The sequence below is a fragment of the Clytia hemisphaerica genome, unplaced genomic scaffold, assembly GCF_902728285.1.
Source record: "Clytia hemisphaerica strain Z4C2 unplaced genomic scaffold, Clytia hemisphaerica genome assembly, whole genome shotgun sequence".
Lineage (NCBI taxonomy): Eukaryota > Metazoa > Cnidaria > Hydrozoa > Leptothecata > Clytiidae > Clytia > Clytia hemisphaerica.
In genome coordinates, this window is record NW_027104525.1 from 651,577 (window position 1) to 671,080 (window position 19,504).

The 19,504-nt window shown below is 36.0% G+C and overlaps 2 protein-coding genes across 2 annotated transcripts in view; both read left to right on the forward strand.

Annotated features, from left to right (window-relative positions):
- Positions 1 to 15,312, forward strand: LOC136821998 (uncharacterized protein DDB_G0284459-like). The gene is made up of 14 exons (XM_067078215.1): positions 1 to 316; positions 3,932 to 6,016; positions 7,153 to 7,221; positions 7,728 to 7,781; positions 7,978 to 8,142; positions 8,775 to 8,828; positions 9,204 to 9,323; positions 9,640 to 9,702; positions 10,517 to 10,699; positions 10,984 to 11,178; positions 11,860 to 11,980; positions 12,722 to 12,852; positions 14,588 to 14,872; positions 15,223 to 15,312. Exons 1-13 carry the CDS (start codon positions 250 to 252, stop codon positions 14,854 to 14,856), a joined length of 3,576 nt encoding a protein of 1,191 aa, XP_066934316.1. The 5' UTR covers positions 1 to 249; the 3' UTR covers positions 14,857 to 14,872; positions 15,223 to 15,312.
- The window catches only part of LOC136822032 (uncharacterized), a 13,918-nt gene continuing 9,619 nt past the window's right edge, over positions 15,206 to 19,504 (forward strand). The window contains exons 1-7 of the mRNA XM_067078252.1: positions 15,206 to 15,395; positions 15,884 to 16,018; positions 16,835 to 17,009; positions 17,330 to 17,557; positions 17,935 to 18,104; positions 18,717 to 18,814; positions 19,041 to 19,258. Coding sequence (XP_066934353.1) covers positions 15,206 to 15,395; positions 15,884 to 16,018; positions 16,835 to 17,009; positions 17,330 to 17,557; positions 17,935 to 18,104; positions 18,717 to 18,814; positions 19,041 to 19,258 — 1,214 coding nt within the window. The remainder of the gene's footprint in view (positions 15,396 to 15,883; positions 16,019 to 16,834; positions 17,010 to 17,329; positions 17,558 to 17,934; positions 18,105 to 18,716; positions 18,815 to 19,040; positions 19,259 to 19,504) is intronic.

Sequence of the window (19,504 nt, forward strand, 5' to 3'; positions counted from 1 at the left end):
ACGCGGCCGTTCGAAAGTTCGAATTTTTTTTTCTCGAAAACTACAATCAAAGACGAGACAAACATAAACATTTTTGATATTATATTTTTTGATAACATGTTTTTGTTATTTTCTGGAACAATTTAAATTTTTTGCAATGGTTTCTTATTTTGGAAAATTTTGGAGAAATTTTTAAGAAAATGAATGAATTCACTTATTATGATTGTTGAATTTTCTTAAATTTTTCGTAATAATTCATTTTGGAGGAATATGGCACACGACAATCTGGCCACTGTTCTTCTGGTGGTTGCTTTTATATGTGTCGTCAGTGTTACAGGTAAGTGTTTCTAGGGGCAGGGTATAATAACATATGTTCTTAGTAGTGCCATAAACATAAACCCAAAGGAGTCACAATCTTTCCTTACGATTAACAACTATTTATTTCCCCATGTTGTAAATTATCCAAAAGAAATCTAACCATACTAGCAATTAGCTGTCGCTATGAATGCCCCGCTGATAGCAGATATTAGCCCAGAGGAATTTAGCCATGAAGAGAGCAAGGGAATCATAATCAGACTGTAAATTGGTGAAATGAGTCTTCATAGAAAGTGCTCAATGTTACTAGAGCTGTTTAAAGTTAAGAAACACGAGCCGATGCGGTTAAAATTTCCTCAATAAGATCCATACATAACGAAAGTGTTAATCTACACTTTCTGATGCAAAGTGACCTGAATAAAACCATTACTGTACAGGTTTCGCAACATGTTAAGAACTAGAATGATATCAAAGTTGATTTTCTTCAATCACCAGATAAAAATATTTTGAAAACCCATACATAAGAATGTGTACTGTGAAACTGAAAGTGCTTCCCTCCCATAAAGAAAACATAATGCAGATTAAAGAATTCCAAAATGAAATTGAATGCATTCATTTGATTTGAAATTTAAAAAGTAAGTAACTTTGGACTGGTGGCATACTGTAGATATAATCTATTTGTATCAAAGGTTACTGAAAATTATCTGAAAAACTTTAACAATGTTTATACGTGTTTTCTGCAAAAAGTTTCAGTTAGCTTGAATAAAATTTCTTCATGGTTACTAAAGATATAAATTTGATACACGTTTTTTTTTTTTATAAGGAACACGTTTATAAGGAACTCGAGGCTGAAAATGGTTCAAAAAATAAGGAATTGTTAAGGAACTGCTCAGGCTGAGAATAAGTGAATTTGAAAATAATGTACCTTATTGGGACTAATTTGACCAAATTTTGATCTTTCAAGGGGCAAAAAGTTCAAAATTTCCTATGTAGTAAGGAACTTTGAGACTGAAATTCTCTGTAAAAATAAGGAACTCCAGGCTCAGAGCGAAGTTATGTTAAGGTTCCTTATAAAAAAAAAAACGTGTAGTTGCTCTCAAAATTGGCAGTTGAATCAGATAATTTTAATAAAGGTATTAATTTTCAGGGATTAAATTTGTCGGATTTCACAGCCTTTGTTCTTATTTACAAAAGACCATAAAATAAAATTCTAAGAAAATCTGAAAAGGGGCCTTCAGCAAAAATTGGTCACCATGAAAATATTAAAATAACATCTAATCCGCCACTGTACACAATTTTTTTCTATCGCTGTAATCCACTTCCACTTCCCTGGCAAGCAAGAAAGCGTAGATTCTTCAACGAAATGACTGTTATTTCAGACACCGTGTCCTGTTGTAACCACCGTCAACATGGTTAAAAACTTTTCACTTCACAGGTGGGTACAACATTGTGTTTGTATTTTATGGGAATTCTGGTTCTAAAAAGTCAAAAAGTTTGTTCAGTTTTGATTTGAGCAAAGTACGATCCTACGTTTAACATCAACACGGTACAGTGTGCAGTGGTGGTATTAGTAGAGAGTGTCCAGTGTTCGAGTCTGTTCATAATATGTGACAAAACAATTCAAATTGAAATTACTCCAATAGTGTGTGTAATAATAAGCTTTTCTTAGAAGCTTGAAATGTTTTGTCCCAGTCTGGAATTCAGGTAACTAAAGCTGAAAATCTTTGGCGTACATAGATAGACATCAAAGTACCGTTCTGGCACAGTGGCATAAACATCGTGCTTTATAAATTGTACATACTTTTTCATACGCTTATGTATTTTGTACTGTACTGACGATGACGATAGTCGAAAAGCTTTTACAATAAATTGAACAAATTTTTGTTTTCTTGATTTTTATCGAACATTACTTTGCATGGCATTAATCATTCATCATGGCATAAACATCATTTTCAAAGTTTGCTAAAACTTCAATATTGGCGTAAAAAATTATTCACAAAATAGCATCAAATATATACTCCATAATCCATCGTTTTTTCGGCTTTTGTTCCGCTTCTGTTTACATTTTTCTGCTCGCTGCTTCGCTGCTCCCCATGCTCAACCATTTTTTTGCTGTAACACTGTGCTTCAAATGTCCACGAGAATTAATCAGTTCACTGTTAGTCATAGTATATTCTCATCGGCATGTCTCTCTCACTAAATCTTCTGTAAGAAACTCAATGTTGGTATCATCAGTTTTTAGCACGTTTTGGCGTGGATTACTCTTTGAAAAATTACTTTCGGCGCATGCAATATCCATATATAGGGTACTGGGTTCAGTAGGGTTTCGGTAGAGCAGCGTATAAAACTGTCCAGACACTGTCAGACTGTGTGTAAAACACACTGTCATTCATTGTACATTGATATTGAAGATGTCATCCATTTCTGACGACAATCGTATAAGGTTTGATTGATCCAATATCAGTAGTTTGATAGTTATTCATTCAGTAGCAAACAATGTCCCTCAACTAAATCCAGTTTTAGTTTTGAGCAACTACGTTAAAAAGATATTAACCAAGCAAAAATCTTGTGAGCTGTTTGTTGTTTGTGAAACCTTTAAACTGTGAAGACTGGCAGTGCAAACGGGTGCAAACGGGACTTTCGATTTCTCGCTTTCACAAGTGCTCTGTGTAAAATGCACGAAAGTTAAAAAAAATATCACGAAAAAAATCTGAAGAAACAACATGAACATGAATCTGAATCATGAATATTTTTCTGGCGAGCAAGTCCGCTACGTGAAGCAACAAAAGCCCCTGCGGGGCAATTATCCATTAACCTTCATCATACCATACACGTTTTTTTTATTAGAACCCAGTTTATAAGAACATTGAGGCTGAAATTCGTCAAAAAATTAAGAACATCGTAAGAACTAACATGCCCATCCTCAGTTTGGAAAACAATGACAAGAAACTACAATTATTTTCTCTTTTCAAGCAGTTTTAACCCAACTCAGGCATGAATTTTCTAAAATCGAGAGTCAGATATTGTCCAAATTGTACCAATTTTAAGTGCTCTTTACTTTGCATGATATTATCAATTTAGAGTAGTCTGAAAAATTAAGAACGCATTTAAGAACATTTTAGGCTGAAAATTGCTAAAAAAATAAGCACATCCAGGCTCAGCCAAATTTTAGGTGTTCTAATAAAAAAAAACGTGTAAAGAGGATTGGATCATGTTTACAAGGGTTAAGTGGCGTCAAATATGTGCTCTTCGTGAATAGAAAAGTACGACGAGTGGACTTTTGCTATTATGAACTTTTGTAAATTCGAATCTTTCTATTATTCTAGCAAATCCTCACTGAGAAAGTCATAAAAATGCCTTGTTTAATTCGAATCTCTCTTTACGAATTAGATATTCCCTTTGAAGTCTAATATAACCAACCATTGCTTGGAATTCATAATCTGCCAATAACTTTATTTATAATTGCAACAATCTTAATTATGTAACGCCATTTGACCCTCTTAAACTTGAACCCGGTCCCTTTTGACAAAAGAGAAGGGGCGGATGGATAGAACAAACGAGAACTTTTATATGACTACAAAAATACACACAATGAAAATTGTTCTACTGTGATAATTTTCCAATCATTTTTCCGTAGGTTCCATTCACCGGAACAACCAACAAAACAAACAGACACTAGCCTCACTGACTACTGCTAAACGACAAAACATGCCGGACTGGGATATCCATTTCACAAATGACAATAAAAACGACGCTGACTTTATTCAAAGCGCACCTACCAGCGAGGATATAAACTCTTTACGAAGCGCTGTGCATAACTATAAAAACATTGACAAAATAGTACAACCATTCCTAAACGAAGGTTTCGGAAAAGCAGACAAACCCGATTTAAAGCATCAGATTAATCGGGTTTTGAAAAGAGATAGCGGTGATATGAGTGACGATTATGCAGCTATAAAGAGAGGACAATTCAACGAGAATACGATTGTCGGAATTCTGAAAGATTTGAATCTTGTTAATCGTAAAAGTGAACGGGGAAACAAAAATGAAAAGTCAGATTCTTCAACTTCCGAAAATGGAAAATCGGAATCTGAAAATGAAAAGTCGGATTCCGAAAAAGGAAAATCGGATCTTAAAAGTGGAAAATCGGATTCTGAAAATGGAAAATTGGATCCCGAAAGTGGAAGATCGGATTTTAAAAGTGAAAAATCGGATTCTGAAAATGGAAAATCAGAATCCGAAAATGGAAAATCGGATTCGAGGAAAGAAGAATCAGAAGATAAGAGAATCGAAATGAAAATACGAAAAAATAAGAAAGAGGAGGAAGAGCGGCGTAAAAATAAGGAAGAAAAAAATTCGAAATTTCAACAGGACGAGGAATCGCATGAGGAAGACAAAGGCTTCAATAAAGAAAAAGAAGAATCAAATAAACAAGGCGATGTATTAGATAAAGCAGAAAACGACGATAAAAAAGCGAAACAAAAACACGAGAAAAACGAGAAAGATTTCACTTCTGAAAAAGAGTCGGTCAAAAGTGTTGACAAGGATTCTGACAGGAAAGATAAGGAAGATGACAGAAATGAAAAGGGAAAGAAATTTCAAAAGGAAGATAAAGACTCTGGTGATTCCCACAAAGAAACTAAGGATGAAAATATTAAGGAGAAAGAGTCAAACACAGGGAGTGAAGAACCTAAAAAAATGAAATATAAAAACGATAAGGAGAAAGAAGAAAAGGAATTTTCCGGTAAAGATTCAGAGAAGTCTTCGGAAGATGAAGAGAGGAAAAGGTTGGATAGTAAAGAAGAACAGAGTTTGGATGGTAAAAAAGAACATCACAAAACACAGACTGTCAAAGTTCACCCAGTAGCCTTTGATTCCCTGGAAGGCGAAGGTGAGAAAAATGGTGATTCCTTGAAAGATGAAAAACAGAATAAAAAGATTTCCTCGAACGGAGAAAAAACAAAGGAAGATGAGAAACGAATTGAAAAAGTGAAGAATAAAAGCAAAGAAAAAGAAGACGAAATCCCGTTTTTGAAGCCCGATCAACCAACCGGATGGCAGAAATTGATCACAGTTGGAAATGGCGCACACGTCCAACAAAAATTCGCGAAAGATAGTGGCGAAAAGGAGGACAAAAGTGACGAAAAGAAGGCACCCACGCTCTCTGATAACGAACGAGATGAAGAAAAACAGCGATTGATTCATGAGAGTAGGAGACAAAGCGATAAAGAAAATGTTAAAGAGCAAGGGAAAGGCGAATCCCAGAAAAGACCAAAATTAGCTCATTCATCTCTTGGGGAGGATAGTAAAGGATCTAAAGGGAAACATGAAAGTCCTGATGAGGTTTTAGGCGGTCAAACGCTTGTCTCTGTGAATCATGAAAGTAATGGTGATTCCTTGAAAGATCATTCAGCTAATAATGAAGATTCCCTTGAAAGTGAAAAGACATTTAACAAACAAGATGATGATCAAGAATTAGAGAAAAGTTCACGTATTGTTTTGCGACAATTGAAACAATTACAGTCATTAGCTCAATCAGCAAATCCCGACCCGAAGAAAATTGACGTAAGCGCTTTACACCCGGCCACGTTACGGATTTTGAAAAAACTTGACGAGACGCAGCAACATGAAAAACAACTTAACAGCTCAGGGTTGACAGCTAAAATGAAAGAATACGAACATAAACATCATCACCGTCAGACTCCACAAACTGAAGAAGAAGGTAACCCAGCTGGCACACGACGTTGTTTCAACGTTCATCTAACGTTTTATGGACGTTGTGAACGTTAAATAAACGTTGAAACAACGTTGTGTGCCAGCTGGGAACACTATATTTCAATCTCGTGTGGATCTTTATGGGAAAGAGTGTCGAATCTGAGGGGAGAGGGGCTCAAAATTTATGACGAAGGGTGTTTCGTTTAGGAATACTCTTTACAAGGAAATCAAAACTTTCTGACATAAACTTAGAGCCCCTCTCCTCAGATCCGCGACAGGGAAAAATTGGAGTAGATGACTTTCCACTCAATGATAACTTCAACCTACTTTTAAAACAAAAAGTCTCAGGGTCAGTAACGATGAGCTAAAATAGGCTTTTCCAGAAATAGTTTGTGCCCCCCCCCTGTTGAGGATATCGGATATCCAGGGGGTTAAGGATTTCTTTTCAAAAGTGGATACCCAGGGGGTTAAATATCTACAAGGGAGCTGATATCCAGGGGGTAAAGTGTCTTTTCAAGTAAAAAATACGATATCCAGCGGTAAGCATCTTTATAAAAGAGGATATTCAGGGGGCTGAGCATATTTTTAAGAGTGGATATCCAGGTCTTTACTAATAAAGTAGGATATCCAGGGGGGGTTCGATACTTCGAAAAATCAATATCCTCAACAGTGGGGGTAAATTTTTTTTCTGGAAAAGCCTAATACATAACACAAAACTTTCACACCTTGACCTTACTTCGACCTAACATTTCCCAGACGAGGTTAGCAATCTTTTTTGTTTTTGCGCAGACTTGCTACAATTTTTCTTAGTAGCTTTACATTTTTCAACTTCAGACAAATATACGAGTTCAAATTATTCTTCAACACACTACTATGCCTCACCTAACGCAGCCTCATTAGAAAAACCAAGTCTGACTAGATTCTTCTACGAAGGGAGCACTTGAAATAAGTCGGAATTCGTCTTAGGTGCCTGTCTCGGATGATATCGTTCAATGTTGAATCAAAGAATTTGTTAATGAATGTTAGGCATCTAAACATTTACAGTACTTATGATATTCCTTAGTTGTAAACCTCGACTTGCCTCAGTTCTCATTTTAAAAAGATTTCAAAACTTGTAATAATTTCATTTGAATTTTATCATAGGACACAAGAAGTTAGAAGAGTCTAGTAAAATCGATGCTATTGCAAAATTTACCGCTAAGTGTGCGAACGGTAAGAGTATTGGCTTAACAAAAACAAGGTTAAATTCACAGATATCTTACAAAACACAAAATGAAGCTTCTCCGGCTCTTAGTGCTGTAGCGAAAAAAATGCGCCTTCTTAATTATGATTAAAGCGCCTTATAATTTTGCTTGCGCATGCCTTAAAACTTCGAGCTTACTGAACGTGTCAAAATACTTAACAATGAAAACCAAGGTATCTACTGCACTCTGCCATGATCTATAACTGTGACCTACTTTTAGCAAAAATTGCGCATTATTTTGCTCCCCCTTCCGTGGCTTGCAAAAGACAGAGACTACCACCAACTAGGCCGCTTGAATCAACTATAATCCTACTACCTGCAGTTTTGAAGAGTTCTTCGATTCAGACTAACTACCAGTCAGAACAAACGATTTGGAGAATCATTATAGCTTCACTCAAAACATTGTTAAAAGAATAAAGATGCAATACTTACTATAGGTTTTTGGAGCAAATTTGTTTCTCTTTTCTTTTGACAGGCGACAGATGCAGTATCCCAACAGAAGATGAAGTCAATGCCATGATTTGTGGAGGTGAGTTCTCTATAAGAAAATACAACCTGAAAGTTTCCACTTGTCGGCAGGGGTAGTATATTCCACAATTAAAAAAACTTTTTACAGAGCTCACAAATTTCAATAAAAAATACATAGCTGGTTCTTTCCAAACAAGAGATTTGTAGATTTCAAAAAACAGCTCCTTATAATGCTTTTGTTCTCTTTTTTCGTGCAGGTTGTGGATGGAATGGATGCAACATGGGATCAGCAGGGTGTGCGGGTGCTTCATCTGCAGCGCCACCACCACCCCCGCCTCCACCTCCTCCTCCCCCACCTCCACCTCCACCTCCACCGCCTCCTCCGCCTAAGATGCAACTACAGAGTATTGTTTGTATGCCATGTGAGTAAAATAAAAATGTTTCGACATTAAAATTTCAATTTTAATTTGTATATAAACACCCACTTTTCACAGACCCAGTGAAAAATTGGCCCAAATATCGTCCCGCTAAACATAATCAAATAAAGAAATATTCGCTGCAAAATATTGTGACATTTTTTCCATCCCACTGAATTTTCTAACTTGAAAACAATGGAATTCAAATACCCAGCCATAAAAAAACATGGGAGTGTCAATACTCTCCTCCCCATATTAAGTTTCAGTCCGCTATTCTTACCCATATTGACGGAAAAAATCCTAACGGGTCTGTGAAAAAGGGGTGTATGTAATGATTTCCATCACTTTGAGAGTAAAAGAAAGTTAAACTTTAACGATCACACGTGTTTTTTATAAGAGCACAAATATGTAAGAAGATAAGATTTGATGGCCAAAATAACTAAAAACATGTTAAGAGCATTCTAAGTCTTTGCAAACTCTAAAATACCCATTTTGGTGAAAATAAGAACATGTTAAGAGCATTCTAGGGTTAAAATTAAAAAATTCAAGAACAGTTGATGGCTTCAAAATTTTGGATGCCCTTATAAAAAAACTTATATTCTATTTCAACCACATTATCTCTTTTCTTCATGTTGCAGTACCAGACGGGACAGAAAATTGTGGAGCTTCTCAAGTGCAACAATGCGCACCAGGTTGGTTAAAAAATCAGTGATTCATTTGGATTGAAGTGTTGAAATGCTCATATCTAATTGAGCTGGATTTACAGTGGTCTCTAGCTAAACCAAACTTTTGCGATTCGAATCTTTCTATATTTCGAACTAATTTTGAGTTGAGCCCCTTCCCCGTCGCGGAGAACCTTTTGTGAAATACTTTCTATAATTTGAATTATTCTATACTTCGAACGAATAAGATTTCCTGTTTCGAGCTCAAAATAAGAAGGATTAATTATACATCTGAGTAGTAGCAAGTAGCGCGAGTTTGGGGTTTTTTGAATTTTTTGAATAACAATTTTTAAACCTATGTTTCTAAATTTAAATTTAAACATCTCCACTCTTGTTTTTCAACAGCTTGTGCAGCAAGCGGAAATTGCAACGGTCATTGCTCAGCATGTCCTGGATGTTCTGGTGCAACGCCCAAACCACCCAAACCTCCACCCATGAAATATAAATTAGTACCAGTATGCGATGGTAAGTGAATATTTTTATTGTAGTACATTTGGCAGATGTGATTCGTTGACTGAGGGCGTTGCAGTCGAGTCAACAACCTTTATCCAAGAATCAACACTTCGCTAGGATTTTTGAATTTCAAGGAGCGTAAATTTTCGGACTTTTTTTATTAGCTTTAATTACATATTATAAAAACTTCCTTGATCAAAACGCGATTGAAATCTTTTAAAAATAAGAGAAAAGAAGACTTTTATATGGCTACACCTTTTATGTAAGGTTAATCTTCTAAAACTCAATTCAACAACGGCATTCTCTTCGAAATTTCGTTCTTTATCAGATGGTGAAACAAATTGCAATAACCATGGTTCCACAGAAAGCAAATCCGAATGCAGTGAAGGAGGTACTACTAAGTAGTGTAGCATGAATTTAAGCATGTAAATAGCATGTTCAATACATAGGCCCAAAGCGGGACGGTCAATAAATATATGCTCCAAGAGCTTGAATCAAAACTTGAACCTTTTTTTCCTAGACAACAAAAAGTGAACCCAAAACGAAGCAATTTTAGATTTGCGCTACTTTGAAGATAGTTTCGTTTTTCTTGTTCAAAATCTGGCGGCGATTCCATATTTTTCTGTGCGAAAAGTGATGTAGAAAACGGCTTGAAATCCTCCATAACAGATTCAACTCTAGCCTTCAGGCTTATACTTTACTTGGTACCCGTCACCCTCATCAAGCTACCAGGCAATTTCTCTTATCCATTTACAATCACATTTGCAAAAAAATCTTTCGTTGTACAAAAAAACAAGAGATCACATTCCACGATTTATCACCAAACAATGCATCACACCTAGACACCTTAGACAGATCGCAACTAAAATATTGTAAACCAACCTCGATTAGGCTAGAACACAAACTACTGTGGGTCTCAATAATGCAGCTCCAAAATTATTTTTCTAATTTACTTCTCCGTGTTATATATTACCTTTATTTATCATTTCCCTACCATCAGCACTGCCCCTTAAGAGCACCGCATCTCATCTATGATTTTGAAAACTTTAAATAAGCGCCCTTACTTCTTATTGGAGACATTATGATGGTGGAATCGAGGACGAACATAGCATTGATACTTATATTGCACGAATAATACTTTGATAAAAGACAATTTTTACATTAATCTAATCTTTTTGAATTTTTTAATAATTCTTCTCTCATAGATGGAAGTGAAGCATGCGCACATCACCCAGTGGTAGCCGACGACGCCACCGCAGAACATGATATTGCATCATCCGCTGTCGGGACAGCTGCCGTTAACGCTCACGCAGCAGCCGCAGCGGCTGGTGGTGCACAAAGCGCCGCCGACCCAATGATCCCTTTGAGTTGTTTAGAAACATTAAAAAGTAAGTGCAGTAGACTCTTTCTAATTTGATTTTCAAGGGACAGCAGATTTTCAAGGGACAGCAGATTTTCAAGGGACAGCAGATTTTCAAGGGACAGCAGATTTCTAATTTCCAACCTGAGAAATTTTCAAAATAACAAAAGGTCGACACACCTTGAAAATACCCATTTCGCTTGTAAGCCCCCCCCCCCCCAACTCCAGACCAAATATAATATAAAAATCATGTGAAAAGGTACTGAACAGCATTATTGTATAATAAAAAAATTCCTTTCCTTTATATTTCAGTGTTGAACTTGCCAAAGGGTGATCGCGAAGGTTCATCAAAATGTTCGAAATTGTTAAGCAGCATACTGAGTAACCAAGCAGAAAGTACAGCAAAAACAATGAAAGTGTTGGGAAGTTTACTGAAAGATGATGGTTGCTCTTTGAGCGAAGGAGAAAAAGTTGTGGCTTCTAAGCTACTTGGCAAAATGATGAATGGTAAGTTCTTATATGCCTTTTCGACCGTAGTCGCGCGGTCAAAAGGAAACTTTCATTGCACATTTGAGTCTCCGAAAAAAAAATCAGATCAAAGCTTAGTCCAGGCAGATAATATAATTTCTAATCTGTTACTTTTGGATACGCTGTATACTCTGGCTTCATAAAGAATGCGACACATAAACTGGCAACGCTCTTTCAAAGTTCTTTTGGAATACCATCTACAATGTTGGACAAAATATTTGGCAAAAACTTTTGAGATAAAAAAAATCCCACCTTCAACCCCAAAAATCAATGTTGATAGGTCAGAAAAGCTTGCTATTGTTTACCAACTCTTATCAAACATTGAACTGGGGGTAAAAAGGGGTCTAGGCCCAAGTTATCCACCGGAAACAAGAAAAAGTGAGGTTTACCAATATATTATGTCCATTATTGTAGATGTCTGAATTGACGTTTTTTTAAGACTATACTTAACTTTTTGAGCTTAAGCTTAAAAATGTTCTTAACATGTTCTTATTTTCACCATTTTGTGAGGATTTTTGTCCATTTTCAAAAGAAATCGCAAAGCTTTAAAATGTTCTTAGCTTGTTCTTAATATTTTGGCTGTTGAAGCCTTATATGTTCTTATATACTTTGTTCTAATAAATAAAACGAATAATCCAATCACACTTCACCCCTTTCTAGGTGGTTGTTGTGGAAGTTGTGCGTTCCATAAAGGACGTCTTGATGAAGATGAAGATGGAAAATGTGCTGACGGTGCAGCTTTTGAAAAATATATCTCACTTGGTCCTGAACATTGTACACGGTATGAGAGGCTTCAATTTTTTTGAAATCCAAAATCCTTGTCGGAAGACTTGAAGTGCTATGAAGGGGATCAATATAACAAAAGACTTTTTCATAAATTAAGTCACGAACATCACTTGCCTCGTATTGCAAACAATTTCTATGGTGATCATATATCCCTTGAGACACTAAATGATTTTTTAATGAAAAGAAAGTAGTTTTTATAAAATCCGCTGGGAGTTAATGACCATGTCAACAATTTCAAAACGAGGCAAGTGATGTTCGTAACGTAATTTATGAAAAGGTCAATACTGACATGGTTTCTACATCCAGTCAACTCTCTGTAATAGCATACCGTCGCGAATCTAAAAATAGACATTGATTTTTAAGTTTGAATGAAATTCAATCCCATCACCCTTTGCGTTTATTACGCTTGCACGCAAATTACACTCAATTACAAAGAACAAGTAATAACTTTCACGACTTTTGAATTAAGACGAAAAGGATTGTGGGATTGAATTTCGGTCAAATGAGAAAAGTAATAATCATGACGTTTGCACGACGAAGCGCTATTCGAGTCTTTTTCAAATTCGAATAAATTTTTGTTTCCTTAAAGATCGAATTAGAGAGAGTCAAACGTAGTAAAATACGAGTGCACAAAGGGAATGGAATTTCGCCTGTAAACCATCCGGGTCGATCTGCTAAGTTCTTTTCATTTTGGATTTAAATTTCCTTATAATTTTAATGTTCGTTACATTTTCAGACGAGCAAAGATCAAGAAACTAGTTAAGAGGTTTATCACCAAACGTTCAACAATCGCGAATATAGGAGATTCCGATGATTCAACCTCACAAAAAGACAAGAGATCACACAGACATAAAATTCCTCTAAATGGTAAGTTTTGGTTTAGTTTAGTCAAAAAACATACGACTCACATTAAAATACACAGGTTTGATTCCGTGCTGCAAAAATCAATTGATCAAGCTCTGAACGTTGTTGAAAGCTCCACATATATTACCATATAAACATATTATTCGTGACGGTTTGTTTGAGAAATCCCACTAAATTTTCGGCTGTAATAAATAAATCCCGCCCGCTAAGCAACCCTAGCCCCCACCCCCGGTAGCTAAGGCACTGTATCAGAATTTTCAAAAAATTCTAACCTGGTAACAGTCTGTATTCTAAATGAGAAAGAATCCATAGAAATATGCATTAGAAAGATTTCACAACGCGCCGACGCATGAAAACTCTCAAATCACAAGCAAGGATTCATCACCGACTACACAAATAAACTGAAGCCATGCATGCTAAAAGTGACAGATTTACTTTGGAAAAGACACACACACCATATACACACGCAAATGATGCTGACGTTTTACGGTACATTTCCAAAAAAATTTCAAATTTTTAAATTTTACTTACGCCCTATTATTTACATTTTAGCAAGTTTATGTATCTACGCTTTTGAGGATAGGATAGTGTGACTATAAAAATCAAAGAGGTACAAAGGCTGATTTAATGTCGTTCTCAGTTAGTCAGAATCTAGAACCTAGAAAAACCTAACCGTCTACAACAGATCCGGGATACATATACTCGCTATTACCAGGAAAAAAAAGATCGAAAGCTAAATTATTATTTTATGTTGAAATTTAACTATGGATATTCAAAAGCTTTTGGCTGACTAAATTCTATCTTCAAATCTTCACTTTCTTTTCTTATAGATATCCAACCAAACAAACAGCGATATATTTATGAGACAAAGGGAAAACGATGACACGCCCATAACACAGAGATGTACCACCCATAAACAAAGCAGACTAATTGAAACTAAAATGCATTAATCTTTCCTGACCAAATTTTATGATTTATGATTGATTTTAACTTTGAACATTTTTTAAATTTAAATTGTATATAGAGATAATTTCTTATTTTTGACGAGTTTATATATGAAATTATTGAAAATTACGCAAAAATTGTTCAGAATAATTGTAGATCTGTAAAGTCGGTCTTCAAAAGATTCTGCAGTAGAGACAAAAATGAATATAATTTTGAAAGAGAGAGAATTGAATAGTGGTCGAGAGATATTGGAGTGGATTTGAAATAGTTTGGAAATGAAGATGAAAGACGAAGAAGAAATAAACAATCTCAGTTCTCCGCTTCAGATTATATTGAGACAGACTGTATTTAAAAAAAGTGATGATCATGATATGCGTCATTACAAGGTCATGGACGCAACGTTTCTTTCTTTTGCGACCCTTACAAAGGATTTCGAAAATCCAATACACCAAAGTACTCCGCGTGGATTTAGCAAGAAGAATTATTGCTTATATGTTAACAAGCCACATCTGAAAATGTGTCCGGGAAATGAGACCAATTGTACCACAGGGGCCCCGTCTACTGCAGACTAAATTTTTTTAAAGTAAATAGCGTTTTATGGTGATTAGAAGGTCACCCAACTTTTACTCCAAATTTTGGGCGCCTCACTTTAGACAGCTTTAGGAATTTAAGGATGTTGAATCCGATGTTGAATCCGACGTTAAATCTGCACTTCAAAATCTGTTTCTTAGAAAAAATCTTTTTGCACTGAATAACGCCTTTTAAATCTTTCTATAATGACACATTTTTACAGGACTCCATCGTGACATGTGGACCAATCTTAAAGAAACTGGTATCAAGGGTATGACGTCACTCAAATCGTTCCCAGATACGCCGTCTGTTTCCTTGACAACACAACGCTTCTCTACACCACGTGACACCGGTATGAAATATGGTCAGCGGTTATATGGTTATTTTGTACCACCGGAAACGGGAAATTATATTTTCGCAGTGTCGTGCACGAACGAATGTAATTTATTGCTGAGTAAATCAGAATTGGAGGAGAAAAGGATGTCATCTTAACACGTGATAAATCTGGGTAAGTGAGAACATTTCTAAAGTGTAGCCAAGTGAAATATAGATTGAATTTGTTGTGAATAGTTCTATTTACTCATCTCAGACGATTTTTCCGTCTCGGTTATAAAGGGGACTAATAAGAATCTTCGACCTTTCGCAAGCAAGAAAATATGATATCTTTTTTCTTGGAATGATAGATTGGATCTACCGCTTTCTTTGTTTTCACGCAAATATTTGATTCGAAATCAAAAGATGTCTTTACTTTTAATCCGGCGTTTGTGTGAAACCATGCGTGTCGCGGGTTACAGATGAGAAATAAGCCTATATTAATAAATATTGTGTCTTAATAGTTTTGATGTTTATCCTGTTTAGCCCCGAAGATGTGAGTTCAGATGGAATCCAATTGAAAGGAGGCTACACGTATTTTATTGAAGGGTTATCATATCACGAGAAAGATGACTCTCCGATGAAAGTTGGTGTTCGTTTACCTTCATCAAAAATACTCGCTCCCATACCCTCAACAATGCTCAAAACGACAAGAGGAGGTCAGTCTATAGTTTTCTCATTTATTTTCAATGTTTGTACAGTGAGTGGAGTTCTATAATTTCCTTAAATCGAACAAATTTGTGTTTCCTCGACATATCAAAATCATCAAAAATCTTAAATTTAGCAGAGTAAATAAAACTGACTCCACATTGATCCATGGCAAAATCATTTTTCGGGCTTCTTTTTTCCATTGACAAACAAACCAACTTCACCTAAGGGAAAATGTAAGTCATCGAGCTCTAAAATAAAGACTGGAATGTACACAACCATTATCATGTGATACACAGTACAGTTTTCCAGGAAAAATATCCACTACTTTGAAATGCGACCAGGACTTTGCTAAGGAGATACATTCCCAATATTTCTGATCTAAGCTTTAAATCGAATTTCATTTAACATACTACAGCTTATCATTCCCATCACCTCTAGATTAACAATTATCTGCTTATACACTATATTCTTTAAATTTGAATTGCTTTTATCACAGGTTTAGTAGACGAAGAATTTGACGAATTATCGACAGCCTCCATTTCAAGTTTATTCAATCGAGCTTCGTTTCCAAACTTCCCAACGAAATATCAATCACTGGATGATTTCAATTTGATTGAACAAGAGCCGAAAGGTTGGTTATTAGTCATTTATCAGCGAGATTATGTACACGCTTTTTTTTTAAGAATGGTGTAAATCTATTTCATCATAGATATTCTTGAATTTTTGGTCTAAATCATCCTGAAATACTCTTACAGTATTCTTAGATTAAGATGAAAACCAAGCCTAAATCTAGCATGTAATATATACCTTGCTAAACTTATTAGCATTGCTTGGGAGTAAATGGCAACATGACATTCTTAGTTTCAGTTGCCTAATTCTATGATGGCAATATTCTTACGAGATTCTTAAGTTTTTGGACATTTTCAATATGGACATTCTTATAAAAAAACAACAAAATTGGTTAGCTCTTGATTTCTATTGATCATGACTAACTGACGACTACAGTAAATCATCTCTACCCTCCTCGGTTTTGCGGGTTAAACTGCCGGAAATTTCAAATCGCTACAGTCAATCCGCCACTCCTAAAAGTTCAAATACATACACTCTACTATCGAGTTTAGCTGGGAACTTAAGTCAATTACCATTTCTAGCGACCGTAGTACAGTAGAGCATCCGGCTACGGTTCGCAAGGTTGTGGGTTCAACCCCCAGCCGGGTCATACCAAAGATTCCAAAAATGGTACTTGATGCCTCTCTGCTTAATGCTCAGCAACGAAGAGAAGGATCAAGGGTGAGTGGATAAATCCAGGGAGAAAGAGTGGCGCCCTCCCCTACCTTCCGGTAGAAAGCTATCGAAAGAGGAGCCTTCGGGTCGCCTCCGACTGCGGTTGCAGACTTACTACTACCATTTCTAAATCATACTCAAATCAAAATTTCTTATTTCATAGGTAACCATGGACATAGAACACGTGGGTATTACCTAGCAACGGAGACCGGAAAACATCAATTCTTCTCATCTTGCAGCAGTGGATGTAGAATGTATATAGGGAAAGATGACTCGTGTAACAAACGTACCATTCTGTTTGAGCACAATAACAAAAAAATCAAAAACAAAAGCAAAAGGTAATTCAATCAGATGGTTTAGAAAAGCCCACTATTGCGGTGAAAGGGTCTTTTTGGAAGCAAAAGATTTTTCTAGCTATTATGATGCCTTGCTACTGAACTGAACTACATACAAGCAGTGTTTTGTGTCATCTTGAGAATCCTGAAAAAAAAAAGATGAACGCTGAACATTTCCACAAACGACAAAAGCGTACATTCATAATTTAGACAAATTGTCAGAACTTACAATCCAGTACATGTAAACTTGAAATCTTTCTCCGTGAAACATACTAGCAAATTCTGTCTTCAATCCGCCTGATTTCTTTCTTTTAAAATCTTAGGTCAAAAATCAACCATTCGAGAATTAACAGAAATTCAACAACAGCTGAGAATAAGCCGTTGAGAAAGCACAAGATAACCGTCACATCCAAACGAATGCATAAACAACATGTTGTCATGCCTACAGTTGCTAAGAAACGTAATATGACAGTAACGAAGTCTTCGGCTAGGCATCCTCAAAAAATGATGACGCAGACAGGACAAACAAGAGAATTGAGGCCTGAGAACGAGTAAGTTCACTCGCGTAATTTATAAAAAAAAACATTTTACTTTAAAATGGGCGCCAAGTTCCCAACTTTCTAGAATTGCCCCCCCCCCACCCAGTATTCCCCACAATTTTGATCGACCCACTAAGCTACTGATTGAGACCTTCCGAAAGAAAACATGTAAAGGTTGCATTTCATTTTATCTAGTTGACAAAATTTGATTTAAAATTGACGTCAGAAAAATTAAAATTCATTAAAATGTAGGATTTTAGAGAAATATTATTATTTCACTGAAGCTTGCCATAATGTATGGCATGAAGCTTTGAGTATTTAATTTACTTAGTTCGTTTTATTCACTCAGTCAATACAAAATAAATGAATCTATATATTCACTATTTTAGGTTCGAAATGTCTAAGCCTGTCGATTTAGAGGCTGGTTTGTATTACTACATCGAAGCAGTTCATGCAAGCAAGGGCGAACAAATGGACGAGTTTCGTGTTGGCGTTGTACCGCCCAGTCTCAGAACACAATATCCAATCAAAAAAGACTTCTTACGACAATTTAAACCAAGTAAGATTTACACCATAAAGATCGAGCTACAAATTTTGCTCCCAGAGCTACTTCCACCAATTTATGATTTTACTGATACACCCCCGGTTACCCAAAGTAAAATTTTGCTTAAAAAATTCCGTCCCCGTTTGGAAAAATAGCCTAAAGTTTCAGCCCCACTGGGAAATTGACTTTGTTTTCATCCACCATAGAGAGCAAACAATCATTCCGTGATTTTGTGGTGATAATTTCAATGTCATTGTTAGGGCGTTAACAATTTTATGAGAGTTCTTTGCTTAGATTATTCAAATGTTTTTGGGAAACATTCGATAGTGATCTAATGATTTTGTTTAGAAAACTTGCACCCTGCAGTGAAAATCATCACACATAATTATTTTATGTTCATAACGATTGGTCAGGTAGACCGGGTAGATTTTGTGGATTCGATTGGGTTTGATTGGGTAATCAGATCTAGGCGGTAAGTTACTAGGAGCTGAGCACAGGGTGTGGCGCTCCACCTCAGCATTTTATCCTCCCAGGTCTAGTGCCAATATAAAAGGGGAAAGACTCACTCACTCCCAGCTCCTCCGACAGCCACTATACGGCTATACTTACTTACTTTACTTGCAATAGGTCAACATGGTATTGTGAGAGAATTGTGGAAGAATGTCAAAGGTGAAAATGTCAAAGATTTAAATTTAGCCAAAGGATTTCCAACGATGCCAGCAAAGGTATGTTTTGGTCGGGTTAAATTCAAATTCTAAATTTTTAAACGAACTTTATCGAACAGAAATAGTTGTGTGATTTTTATGTTCCCATCGAAATAGGATTCACTCTAAACCTCGAACTTCTGAAGTCTTTGACGTACTAGATCCCAAACATTTTGAGGCTTATTAGTCAAAAGGTAATCTGAAATATATCAAATAATATCAAAATACCTCTCATTTTGTGACACAGGTTGACTTATTGAATACATTTGAGATGCCTTCGGTCAATCGATATAATTTCGGACAACGTCTTCGTGGATACTTTGTAGCTCCGATGACTGGTGAATTCAGATTCCTGATGGCTTGCGATAAACGTTGTGAATTATGGATGTCGTCTACCGAACGTCCTGAACATAAAAAACAAATTTTGAAACTGGATAAAAGTACACCGAAACGAAAATTTGACTTGTAAGTAGAGTAAAATCTTGCTCATTCGAAATTCTATCATCCGAGCTTGTTTCCAGTCCCCGTTAAGGAGAAAACCTCATAAAATACTCCATATTTAGTTCGAATCTCTCTGTAATTCGAACAAATAACAAATTTTGAAACTGGATAAAAGTACACCAAAACGAAAATTTGACTTGTAAGTACAGTTAACCCTCGCTCAACTAAATCTCTCTGTAATTCGAACAAATAAGATTCCCCGTTCCAGTT